This window comes from Triticum dicoccoides, chromosome 4A (assembly GCF_002162155.2).
Source record: "Triticum dicoccoides isolate Atlit2015 ecotype Zavitan chromosome 4A, WEW_v2.0, whole genome shotgun sequence".
Lineage (NCBI taxonomy): Eukaryota > Viridiplantae > Streptophyta > Magnoliopsida > Poales > Poaceae > Triticum > Triticum dicoccoides.
Genome location: NC_041386.1, coordinates 36893416 through 36906857, shown reverse-complemented (window position 1 = coordinate 36906857; position 13442 = coordinate 36893416). Strand labels below are relative to the sequence as shown.

At 45.3% G+C, this 13442-nt stretch overlaps 1 protein-coding gene across 1 annotated transcript; it reads left to right on the top strand.

Moving 5' to 3' along the window:
- The first annotated feature begins 246 nt into the window (after positions 1 to 246).
- Positions 247 to 1309, top strand: LOC119288630 (cytochrome b561 and DOMON domain-containing protein At5g47530-like). The gene has a single exon (XM_037568212.1). The coding sequence runs from the start codon at positions 345 to 347 to the stop codon at positions 909 to 911; it is 567 nt and encodes a 188-aa protein (XP_037424109.1). The 5' UTR covers positions 247 to 344; the 3' UTR covers positions 912 to 1309.
- The last annotated feature ends 12133 nt before the right edge of the window (positions 1310 to 13442 follow it).

Below are 13442 nucleotides of genomic sequence, written 5' to 3'. Positions count from 1 at the left end.
GAAACCGGCGTACGTGCATACGGTAGAGATCTCATTTCTCATACGTGGTCACTCATCCGGCGAAATGTCAAAACGGGACATGTTTTTGAGCTGGTCAAAATGGGATGCGTAACAAAAGGGATAACTGGCCGTCAACTCTCAAGTTTTCCAATTTCCACCCGTACACGAACCTGCTCCAACATCCCAGCTTTCACCTCGCCGTACACTACAAATATCCTTCTCTCTACCTTCACGCCTCCACCACACGCCGCGCTTGCAACTCCGGCCAGCTCGACCGGAGCCGAAGCCAAGCAACTCCGGCACGAGCAAGAGTCCCCGTACGGCGTGCGCTCTACTACCATACCATGGCGCGATTCCTCGTTATCGTGGCCACCGCCGTGCTACTGTCTGCGGCGGGCGCGACGGGCCAGCAGAAGGGCTGCGGGAACGCGACGTTCCCGGCCGGCCGGTCGTTCGAGCGGTGCAACACCCTGCCCGTGCTCGGGGCCAGCCTGCACTGGACGTACCACGCGGCGAACGGCACCGCCGAGCTCGCCTTCCGCGCGACGTCGGGCAGCGCCAGGTGGGTCGCCTGGGGCATCAACCCCAGCGGCGCCGGCATGGCCGGCAGCAACGTGTTCGTCGCCTCGCAGGGCGGCAGCGGCGCCGTGTCTGTGCTCACCACCATCCTGAGGTCCACGGCCCCGGCCCTGGACAACACCACCCTCCAGTTCGACGTGCCGGTGCCGCCCACCGCGGAGTACGCGGCCGGCGCGTACACGATCTACGCGACGGTGGCGCTGCCGGGGAACTCCACGCAGCAGAACACGGTGTGGCAGGCGGGGCCGCTCAGCGGCGGGGACATATTGCCGCACCCGACGTCCGGGCCCAACTTGCAGAGCCTTATGCAACTGGACTTTCTCTCCGGCTAGAGCACCCTCCGCGCCGAGGCCGAGAGGTCTCCGCGCCACGCCGCACAGTCACGATGCGTATGGGTTATACTACTACGTAATTATTCGTTTTTAGGTACTATGTGATAATTCCTCCGTTTTAAAATAGATGACTCAACTTTATACTAATTTTATACTAAAGTTAATACAAAATTGAGTCATCTATTTTAAAACGAAGGAAGTATTATTTAGTGTCATCGTCATCATCATCGTATATACTATAAATAAATAAATGACACGACATATTTCTCGTGATTCCTGTTATTACACTTCGTCGTATATATCAATAAAGTACGTCCTAGCAATGTATATATGCAGCCACCCATTTTTTTAAGGGGCAGCCACCCAATCTTAGGGACATGGCTCCGGTTACAAATATGTCCGAACATTTTATTTCTATCATTTTTTCCTTTTCCTAGATCTGATTTGAATGATTAAACATATTTGATACAATAGACAGAAAAAACATAAAGAAACACAAGTTATGAGAAATCGGTTCGGACTGGAGCCCATGGCTCATAAGGTGGCTAAAAGCATTGACATGTGACAAGAAAATATCATGTTCTCGGGCGCTAGACTTATTCTTATGAAACCTTGTCTCGGTCATCCCATCATACGCAATGGGCCTATTCCTCTTGGGAAAAGGGACCCATCACCAATTTAATAAGATTAGGTCGAGATTCTTGTGAAAAATGAGACACCATCAAAAACAAATACCATATGGTACACTGGGAGGATATATGTGCTCCAAATGCCCAAGGCGGGCTTGGATTCATGAACAGCAAAAGACTGAACTTAATGGTACTTACCAAATGAGCTTGAGAACTTTCTCAGAATGCTTCGACACTATGTAGTAGATCGTAAAAGCTAAATAGTTTTCCAGATTTTTCTCGACAAGGATGAGGGGACGCAAATCTGAAATAGGATCAATGCAAGGAGGTGTCTAATGTAAGCGCCATATTTTTCGTAGGTAACGGAGAGTACGCCAAATTATGTCCGGTAAAATGGGTTGATCAAACCCGCTATACCTTAAGTACCCTAACCTTTTTGTGTTGAGCGCAGAGCTGAACATTCTCTTTGAGGAGGGCTTAAGAAATAGTCAAGCCAATATCACATTCATGTGCAACCTTAATTCCATAGAGTGTAGCTCGTGGGATGCCCTAAAAACTGACCTAATCCATGACCAGTTTTCAGAGGAAAGGACAAGGTGCGCTATGACCTAGAAGCTTAGGGCTGCTTCACGGTCAAATCCATGGGCGTTAATCTTATTATAGGCCCTTCCATCTGTCACGCTAAGTTCCTTTGGTCGACAATAATACCTCTTGGCGATGGTACTTGTACATTCTGTAGAGAACCCGAAGATGCGAGCCACATCTTATTCAATCCTCGGTCGACCAAATATCTTCGGAGTCGCATTAGGGAGAGATTTGGGTGCAAATGGGACCCCCCCCCCACTCTTCTCAGGATCTAGAGTTGCTCATGGGTTTACAAGGGCAAAACCCTAGAATGGCTTGAAAGGAGTTTGCGGCATTATCTAAAGTTCTTTGGATGTGCGATAAAAGGTTTTGATTGAAGGTAATCTAGGTACATCTTTAAATGGTATGTTTTCTTTCAGATGTGGTTGCTTCTGGGAAAGAGGAAGAACGGATTGACGATGAGTGTCGTGGTGAGCAAGATTAGAACTATCCATGCCATGAAAAGACATGAAGCTTAAAATTTCGTGCCACCTATTGTCTTTATTTTTATCTTCTACTGGACGTTTGCTCCTCAATCGAGCCCTGGTCTATAATATGGGCTTACCTTATTTTTCTACCCTATTTAAACTATGTACTATTGTCGGCTTGTAGCTCCATTGATCTAAAGCCAAGAAATATTGCGTCTTTCTTACAAAAAAGTGTCATGAAAATTCAGAAATAATCGGGAATAGGGCTTAGTTAGGTACTGGTCTCTATTCCTTCATTCACACCTCAACATTCCACCACGCCTTCCACAATGAAGTTGTAGAAAACCAAAAATGCACATACTCGCCTTAATTTTTTGAATATCTAAATTGTTGTGGAACGTAGCAGAATTTTAAAATTTTCTATGCATCACCAAGATTAATCTATGGAGTCATCTAGCAACGAGGGAGAGAGAAGTGCATCTACATACCCTTGTAGATCACGAGCGGAAGCGTTCAAGAGAACGGGGTTGATGGAGTCGTACTCGGCGTGATTCAAATCACCGATGACCTAGTGCCGAACGGACGGCACCTCCGCGTTCAACACACGTACGGTTGGGAGACGTCTCCTCCTTCTTGATCCAACAAGGGGGAAGGAGAGGTTGATGAAGATCCAGCAGCACGACGGCGTGGTGGTGGAAGCAACGGTGATCTCGGCAGGGCTTCGCCAAGCGCTGGGAGATGGAGGAGTGTCACGGGAGGGAGATAGAGAGGCCAGGGGCTTGGGTGCGCAGCCCTCCCTCCCCCACTATATATAAGGTGCCTAGGGGGGCGCCGGCCCTAGGAGATCCAATCTCCTAGGGGGCGGCGGCCAAGGGGTTGCCTTGCTCCCCAAGGCAAGGATGGCGCCCCCACCCCTAGGGTTTCTAATCCTAGGCGCAGGGGGAGGCCCAAGGGGGGGCGCACCAGCCCACTAGGGGCTGGTTCCCCTCCCACTTCAGCCCATGGGGCCCTCCAGGATAGGTGGCCCCACCCGGTGGTCCCGGTACAATACCGGTGACCATGAAACCTTTCCGAAGGCCGAAACTGGACTTCCTATATATAAATCTTTACCTCCGGACCATTCCGGAACTCCTCGTGACGTCCGAGATCTCATCCGGGACTCCGAACAACTTTCGGGTTACCGTGTGCTAATATCTCTACAACCCTAGCGTCATCGAACCTTAAGTGTGTAGACCCTACGGGTTCAGGAGACATGTAGACATGACCGAGAAGCCTCTCCGGTCAATAACCAACAGCGGGATCTGGATACCCATGTTGGCTCCCACAAGCTCCACGATGATCTCATCGGGTGAACCACGATGTCGAGGATTCAATCAATCCGTATACAATTCCCTTTGTCAATCGGTACGTTACTTGCCCGAGACTCGATCGTCGGTATCCCAATACCTTGTTCAGTCTCGTTACCGGCAAGTCACTTTACTTGTACCGTAATGCATGATCCCGTGATCAATCACTTGATCACTTTGAGCTCATTATGATGATGCATTACCAAGTGGGCCCAGAGATACCTCTCCGTCATACGGAGTGACAAATCCCAGTCTCGATTCGTGCCAACCCAACAGACACTTTCGGAGATACCTGTAATGTACCTTTATAGTCACCCAGTTACGTTGTGACGTTTGGCACACCCAAGGCACTCCTACGGTATCCGGGAGTTGCACAATCTCATGGTCTAAGGAAATGATACTTGACATTCAGAAAAGCTACAACAAACGAACTACACGATCTTTGAGCTAAGCTTAGGATTGGGTCTTGTCCATCACATCATTCTCCTAATGATGTGATCCCGTTATCAATGACATCTAATGTCCATAGTCAGGAAACCATGACTATCCTTTGATCAACGAGCTAGTCAACTAGAGGCTCACTAGGGACGTGTTGTGGTCTATGTATTCACACATGTATTACGATTTCCGGATAACACAATTATAGCATGAGCAATAGACAATTATCATGAACAAAGAAATATAATAATAACCATTTTATTATTGCCTCTAGGGCATATTTCCAACAGTCTCCCACTTGCACTAGAGTCAATATTCTAGTTACATTGTGATGAATCGAACACCCATGCAGTTCTGGTGTTGATCATGTTTTGCTCTAGGGAGAGATTTAGTCAACGGATCTGCTACATTCAGGTCCGCATGTACTTTAAAAATCTCTATGTCTCCATTTTGAACACTTTCACGAATGGAGTTGAAGCGACGCTTGATATGCCTGGTCTTCCTGTGAAACCTGGGCTCCTTGGCAAGGGCAATAGCTCCAGTGTTGTCACAGAAGAGAGTCATCGGGCCCGACGCATTGGGTATGACTCCTAGGTCGGTAATGAACTCCTTCACCCAGACTGCTTCTTGTGCTGCCTCCGAGGCTGCCATGTACTCCGCTTCACATGTAGATCCTGCCACAATGCTTTGCTTGCAACTGCACCGGCTTACTGCCCCACCATTCGAAATATACACGTATCCGGTTTGTGACTTAGAGTCATCCAGATCTGTGTCGAAGCTAGCATCGACGTAACCCTTTACGACGAGCTCTTCGTCACCTCCATAAACGAGAAACATTTCCTTAGTCCTTTTCAGGTACTTCAGGATATTCTTGACCGCTGTCCAGTGTTCCATGCCGGGATTACTTTGGTACCTTCCTACCAAACTTACGGCAAGGTTTACATCAGGTCTGGTACACAGCATAGCATACATGATAGACCCTATGGCCGAGGCATAGGGGACGACACTCATCTTTTCTCTATCTTCTGCCGTGGTCGGGCATTGAGCCGTGCTCAATCTCGTACCTTGCAATATAGGCAAGAACCCCTTCTTTGACTGATCCATTTTGAACTTCTTCAATATCTTGTCAAGGTACGTACTCTGTGAAAGACCAATGAGGCGTCTCGATCTATCTCTATAGATCTTGATGCCTAATATATAAGCAGCTTCTCCAAGGTCCTTCATTGAAAAACACTTGTTCAAGTAGGCCTTTATGCTTTCCAAGAATTCTATATCATTTCCCATCAACAGTATGTCATCCACATACAATATGAGAAATGCTACAGAGCTCCCACTCACTTTCTTGTAAATGCAGGCTTCTCCATAAGTCTGCATAAACCCAAACGCTTTGATCATCTCATCAAAGCGAATGTTCCAACTCCGAGATGCTTGCATCAGCCCATAAATCGAGCGTTGGAGCTTGCACACCTTGTCAGCATTCTTAGGATCGACAAAACCTTCCGGCTGCATGATATACAATTCTTCCTTAAGGAAACCATTAAGGAATGCCGTTTTGACGTCCATTTGCCATATCTCATAATCATAGAATGCGGCAATTGCTAACATGATTTGGACGGACTTCAGCTTCGCTACGGGTGAGAAAGTCTCATCGTAGTCAACCCCTTGAACTTGTCGATAACCCTTAGCGACAAGCCGAGCTATATAGATGGTCACATTACCATCCGCGTATGTCTTCTTCTTAAAGATCCATTTATTTTCTGAGATGCTTGTTCTAGTCCATAGAAGGATTGCTGGAGCCAGCATACCTTTTAGCATCCTTAGGATTGACAAAACCTTTTATTGTATCACATACAACTTTTTCTTACGAAAACTGGTAAGAAAACTTGTTTTGACATCCATCTATCAGGTTTCATAATCGAAAAATACAGCTAATGCTAACATGATTCCGACGGACTTAAGCATAGCTACGGGTGAGAAATTCTCATCGTAGTCAACTCCTTGAACTTGTGAAAAGACTCTTTCCCACAAGTCAAGCTTCATAGACGGTAACATTACCGCCCACGTCCGTCTTCTTCTTAAAGATCCATTTATCTCAATGGCTTGCTGATCATCGGGCAAGTCCACCAAAGTCCATACTTTGTTCTGATACATGGATCCTATCTCGGGTTTCATGGCTTCCAGCCATTTGTCGGAATCCGGGCCCGCCATCGCTTCTTCATAGTTTGAAGGTTCACCGTTGTCTAACAACATGATTTCCAAGACAGGGTTGCCGTACCACTCTGGTGCGAAACGTGTCCTTGTGGACCTACGAAGTTTAGTAGCAACTTGATCTGAAGTTTCATGATCATCATCATCAACTTCCTCTCTAGTCGGTGCAGGCACCTCAGGAACATTTTCTTGAGCTGCGCCACTTACCGGTTCAAGAGGTAATACTTCATCAAGTTCTACCTTCCTCCCACTTATTTCTTTCGAGAGAAACTCTTTCTCTAGAAAGGACCCATTCTTGGCAACAAAGATCTTGCCTTCGGATATGAGGTAGAAGGTATACCCAACAGTTTATTTAGGGTATCCTATGAAGACGCATTTTTCCGACTTGGGTTCGAGCTTTTCAGGTTGAAGTTTCTTGACATAAGCATCGCATCCCCAAACTTTTAGAAACGACAGCTTAGGTTTCTTCCCAAACCATAATTCATACGGTGTTGTCTCAACGGATTTCGACGGAGCCCTATTTAAAGTGAATGCGGCAGTCTCTAAAGCATAGCCTCAAAATGATAGCGGTAAATCGGTATGAGACATCATAGATCGCACCATATCTAATAGAGTGCGATTACGACGTTTGGACACACCATTACGCTGAGGTGTTCCAGGCGGCATTAGTTGTGAAACTATTCCATATTTTCTTAAGTGTGTGCCAAATTCGTGACTCAAGTATTCTTCCCCACGATCTGATCGCAAGAACTTTATTTTCGTGTCACGTTGATTCTCAACCTCACTCTGAAATTCCTTGAACTTTTCAAAGGTCTCAGACTTGTGTTTCATTAAGTAGACATACCCATATCTACTCAAGTCATCAGTGAGGGTGAGAACATAACGATAGCCACCGCGAGCCTCAACACTCATTGGACCGCACACATCAGTATATATGATTTCCAATAAGTTGGTTGCTCGCTCCATGATTCCTGAGAAGGGAGTCTTGGTCATTTTACGCATGAGGCATGGTTCGCACGTGTCAAATGATTCGTAATCAAGAGACTCTAAAAGTCCATCTGCATGGAGCTTCTTCATGCGTTTGACACCTATGTGACCAAGGCGACAGTGCCACAAGTATGTGGTACTATCATTATCAACCTTACATCTTTTGGTATTCATACTATGAATATGTGTAGCATTACGCTCGAGATTCATTAAGAATAAACCATTCACCATCGGAGCATGACCATAAAACATATCTCTCATATAAATAGAACAATCATTATTCTCGGATTTAAATGAGTAGCCATCTCGAATTAAACGAGATCTTGATACAATGTTCATGCTCAAAGCTGGCACTAAATAACAATTATTGAGGTTTAAAACTAACCCTGTAGGTAAATGTAGAGGTAGCGTGCCGACGGCGATCACATCGACGTTGGAACCATTCCCGACGTGCATCGTCACCTCGTCCTTCGCCAGTCTCCGCTTATTCCGCAACTCCTGCTTTGAGTTACAAATGTGAGCAACTGCACCGGTATCAAATACCCAGGAGCTACTACGAGTACTGGTAAGGTACACATCAATTACATGTATATCACATATACCTTTCGTGATGCCGGCCTTCTTGTCCGCTAAGTATTTGGGGCAGTTCCGCTTCCAGTGACCACTTCCCTTGCAATAAAAACACTCAGTCTCGGGCTTGGGTCCATTCTTTGACTTCTTCCCGGCAGCTTGCTTACCGGGCGCGGCAACTCCCTTGCCGTCCTTCTTGAAGTTCTTCTTACCCTTGCCTTTCTTGAACTTAGTGGTTTTATTCACCATCAACACTTGATGTTCCTTTTTGACTTCTACCTCTGCTGATTTCAGCATTGCAAATACTTCAGGAATGGTCTTTTCCATCCCCTGCATATTGAAGTTCATCACAAAGCTCTTGTAGCTCGGTGGAAGCGACTGAAGGATTCTGTCAATGACCGCGTCATCCGGGAGATTAACTCCCAGCTGAGTCAAGCGGTTATGCAACCTAGACATTTTGAGTATGTGCTCGCTGACAGAACTATTTTCCTCCATCTTACAGCTGAAGAACTTGTCGGAGACTTCATATCTCTCGACCCGGGCATGAGCTTGAAAAACCATTTTCAGCTCTTCGAACATCTCATATGCTCCGTGTCTCTCAAAACGCTTTTGGAGCCCCGGTTCTAAGCTATAAAGCATGCCGCACTGAACGAGGGAGTAATCATCAGCACGTGTCTGTCAAGTGTTCATAACGTCTTGGTTCTGTGGGACGGGTGCATCACCTAGCAGTGCTTCTAGGACATAATCTTTCTTGGCAGCTATGAGGATGATCCTCAGGTTCCGGACCTAGTCCGTATAGTTGCTGCCATCGTCTTTCAGCTTGATTTTCTCTAGGAACGCGTTGAAGTTGAGGACAACGTGGGCCATTTGATCTACAAGACATATTGTAAAGATTTTAGACTAAGTTCATGATAATTAAGTTCATCTAATCAAATTATTAAATGAACTCCCACTCATATAGACATCCCTCCAGTCATCTAAGTATAACATGATCAGAGTTAACTAGGCTGTGTCCGATCATCACGTGAGATGGACTAGTCAACATCGGTGAACATCTTCATGTTGATCATATCTTCTATACGACTCATGCTCGACGTTTCGCTCTTCTGTGTTCCGAGGCCATGTCTGTACATGCTAGGCTCATCAAGTCAACCTAAGTGTATTGCGTGTGTAAATCTGTCTTACACCCGTTGTATTCAAACGTGAGAATCTATCACACCCGATCATCACGTGGTGCTTCGAAACAACGAACCTTCTCAACGGTGCACAGTTAGGGGGAACACTTTCTTGAAATTATTACGAGGGATCATCTTATTTAAGCTACCGTCATTCTAAGCAAATAAGATGTAAAACATGATAAACATCACATGCAATCAAATAGTGACATGATATGGCCAATATCATTTGCTCCTTTGATCTCCATCTTCGGGGCTCCATGATCATCGTTGTCACCGGCATGACACCATGATCTCCATCATCGTGTCTTCTTGAAGTTGTCTCGTCATCTATTACTTCTACTACTATGGCTAACGCTTTAGCAATAAAGTAAAGTAATTACATGACGTTTATGTTGACAAGCAGGTCATAAATAAATAAAGACAACTCCTATGGCTCCTGCCGGTTGTCATACTCATCGACATGCAAGTCTTGATTCCTATTACAAGAACATGATCAATCTCATACATCACATATATCATTCATCATTCATCACAACCTTTGGCCATATCACATCACAAAACACTTGCTGCAAAAACAAGTTAGACGTCCTCTAATTGTTGTTGCAAGTTTTTACGTGGCTGCTATAGGTTTCTAGCAAGAACGTTTCTTACCTACGCCAAAACCACAACGTGAATTGCCAATTTTTATTTACCCTTCATAAGGACCCTGTTCATCGAATCCGATCCGAGTAAAGTGGGAGAGACAGACACCCGCCAGCCACCTTATGCAACTAGTGCATGTCAGTCGGTGGAACCGGTCTCACGTAAGCGTACGTGTAAGGTTGGTCCGGGCCGCTTCATCCCACGATGTCGCCGAATCAAGATAAGACTAGTAATGGCAATCAAATTGACAATATCGACGCCCACAACTACTTTGTGTTCTACTCGTGCATAGTAACTACGCATAGACCTGGCTCATGATGCCACTGTTGGGGAACGTAGCAGAATTTTAAAATTTTCTACGCATCACCAAGATCCATCTATGGAGTCATCTAGCAATGAGGGAGAGAGGAGTTCATCTACATACCCTTGTAGATCACGAGCGGAAGCGTTCAAGAGAACGGGGTTGATGGAGTCGTACTCGACGTGATTCAAATCACCGATGACCTAGTGCCGAACGGACGGCACCTCCGTGTTCAACACACGTACGGTTGGGAGACGTCTCCTCCTTATTGATCCAGCAAGGGGGAAGGAGAGGTTGATGAAGATCCAGCAGCACGACGGCGTGGTGGTGGAAGCAATGGTGATCTCGGCAGGGCTTTGCCAAGCGCTAGGAGATGGAGGAGTGTCACGGGAGGGAGAGGGAGAGGCCAGGGGCTTGGGTGCGCAGCCCTCCCTTCCCCCCACTATATATAGGGTGCCTAGGGGGCGCCGGCCCTAGGAGATCCAATCTCCTAGGGGGGCGGCGGCCAAGGGGTTGCCTTGCTCCCCAAGGCAAGGGTGGCGCCCCCACCCCTAGGGTTTCTAACCCTAGGCGCAGGGGGAGGCCCAAGGGGGGTGCACCAGCCCACTAGGGGCTGGTTCCCCTCCCACTTCAGCCCATGGGGCCCTCCGGGATAGGTGGCCCCACCCGGTGGACCCCCGGGACCCTTCCGGTGGTCCCGGTACAATACCGGTGACCCCGAAACCTTCCCGAAGACCAAAACTGGACTTCTTATATATAAATCTTTACCTCCGGACCATTCCGGAACTCCTCGTGACGTCCAGGATCTCATCCGGGACTCCGAACAACTTTCGGGTTACCATGTGCTAATATCTCTACAACCCTAGCGTCATCGAACCTTAAGTGTGTAGACCCTACGGGTTCGGGAGACATGCAGACATGACCGAGAAGCCTCTCCAGTCAATAACCAACATCGGGAGCTGGATACCCATGTTGGCTCCCACAAGCTCCACGATGATCTCATCGGATGAACCACGATGTCGAGGATTCAATCAATCCGTATACAATTCCCTTTGTCAATCGGTACGTTACTTGCCCGAGACTCGATCGTCGGTATCCCAATACCTTGTTCGTTACCGGCAAGTCACTTTACTCGTACCGTAATGCATGATCCCGTGATCAATCACTTGATCACTTTGAGCTCATTATGATGATGCATTACCGAGTGGGCCCAGAGATACCTCTCCGTCATACGGAGTGACAAATCCCAGTCTCGATTCGTGCCAACCCAACAGACACTTTCGTGACAAATCCCAGTCTCGATTCTTCTAATGATGTGATCCCGTTATCAATGACATCTAATGTCCATAGTCAGGAAACCATGACTATCCTTTGATCAACGAGGTAGTCAACTAGAGGCTCACTAGGGACGTGTTGTGGTCTATGTATTCACACATGTATTACGATTTCCGGATAATACAATTATAGCATGAACAATAGACAATTATCATGAATAAAGAAATATAATAATAACCATTTTATTATTGCCTCTAGGGCATATTTCCAACATAAATGAGCCACCGACACTAAGAGTGATAACTTATATCATTTGAACGCATTATGATTGACCTGAGAGGCGCACTAGAAAGGCATGTTTCTCAAAAGTTACTTCACGTTGGATAGTTGTGGTTTGTGAAAGAAAGCCAACGATACAAATAAATGAGTTGGTTATGGGTGATAAACTCCTGTGATAACCATATGCTCAAATGTGATGAAAATGTGAGACATTTTATTTCATATGATGTTGCACGCCAACTTCCAGCCATCGGGACCGGTGTGGAAGGCAGAGTCGGGACTCCAAAGAGTGCCTTTGTGCCATCGAGTGACATTTCTGGTCACTTGGGTGATGAAGTCATCATCTCCTCTAGTACACGGCCTCGGAGAGTCTGTGTGTGCATTGTTGAGGTTTGTCAGCCACAACAAGTTATAGGGTTTCGACTCTGACCACTTGGGTGACAGAGTCCTCGTCTCACTTGAGATGCAGCCTCATGAAATCTTTGGGAAAAAAAAGGATAGGAGTCAATGTTCCAAACAATGGCAAAATCATCCAAAATGGGAAAACATGATTTGTCGTGTCTTTCTCTCAAGCTACCGTGTTGCCCAAATCATGATCTTCACCAACTTGAATTTGCTTCTCTTGTGAAAATCGCAAGTTGCGGATTCAAGTTGCTTCTCTTCACCAACTTTAATTTGCTTCTTCTCTTGAATCATGATCTTCACCAAAACATTATTTTCTACTATTTAAACATTTTTTAAAATACATGTTTGGATGTCTACTTTTCTCACACGCATTTTACATTTTTGTATACATCCAAAATATTATTTTTTTATACATGATTTTTTTTTAAATGCATGTTTTGATGTCTATTATTTTTCATACATATTGTACATATTTTGTACACATCACAAATATTACTTTTTATACTGGTTGTTATTTTTCAAATACATGTTCTGATGTCTATTTTTCTTACACATTTTACATTTTTTGTATACATCAACATGGTCAAGCTTTTTTTTAAACACGTTGAAATTTTTGTGCTAATATTCTTTTTTATAAATAGGCATTTTATTACATTGTACAAACATTTTTTTAAATGCCATAAATATTTTTATTAAAAATAAAATATTTCTATTAAATATCACCTAATGTCTTTTATATGTTACAAAATATATTTTTATATAACGACAACATTTTATTAAAATTATATACACATTTTTCGAATAGTTCACATACAATGTTTCGAAACGTGGGGACATTTTTTCATTGTCACAATCATTTATTTGGAAAGCTATTAACACTGTTTTAGTTGCCCTAACGTTTTTATATACTGTGTTAACATTTTTTTTCAAATTTATGGCATTTAAAAATGTTTTTAAAATATATTCATTTAAAGTATAAATATAATATAAAAAGGAAGAAAAAACATAAAATCAGCCAGATGGCAGAATGAAGTCAACATGGCGAACCCACATTCCTACTGCCAAGGCCCAGCATCGGCTCTGTGTAGGTGAGGCTCCCTTCCACCTCGCTATAAGCGAGGCATAGGTGCGCCCGGCAAGACACACTCGGGGACAGAGAGCAAACACACACCACCGCTGGACGCGATCAAGCGAGTGGCCTGTGCTATATGGGCAGGCCCA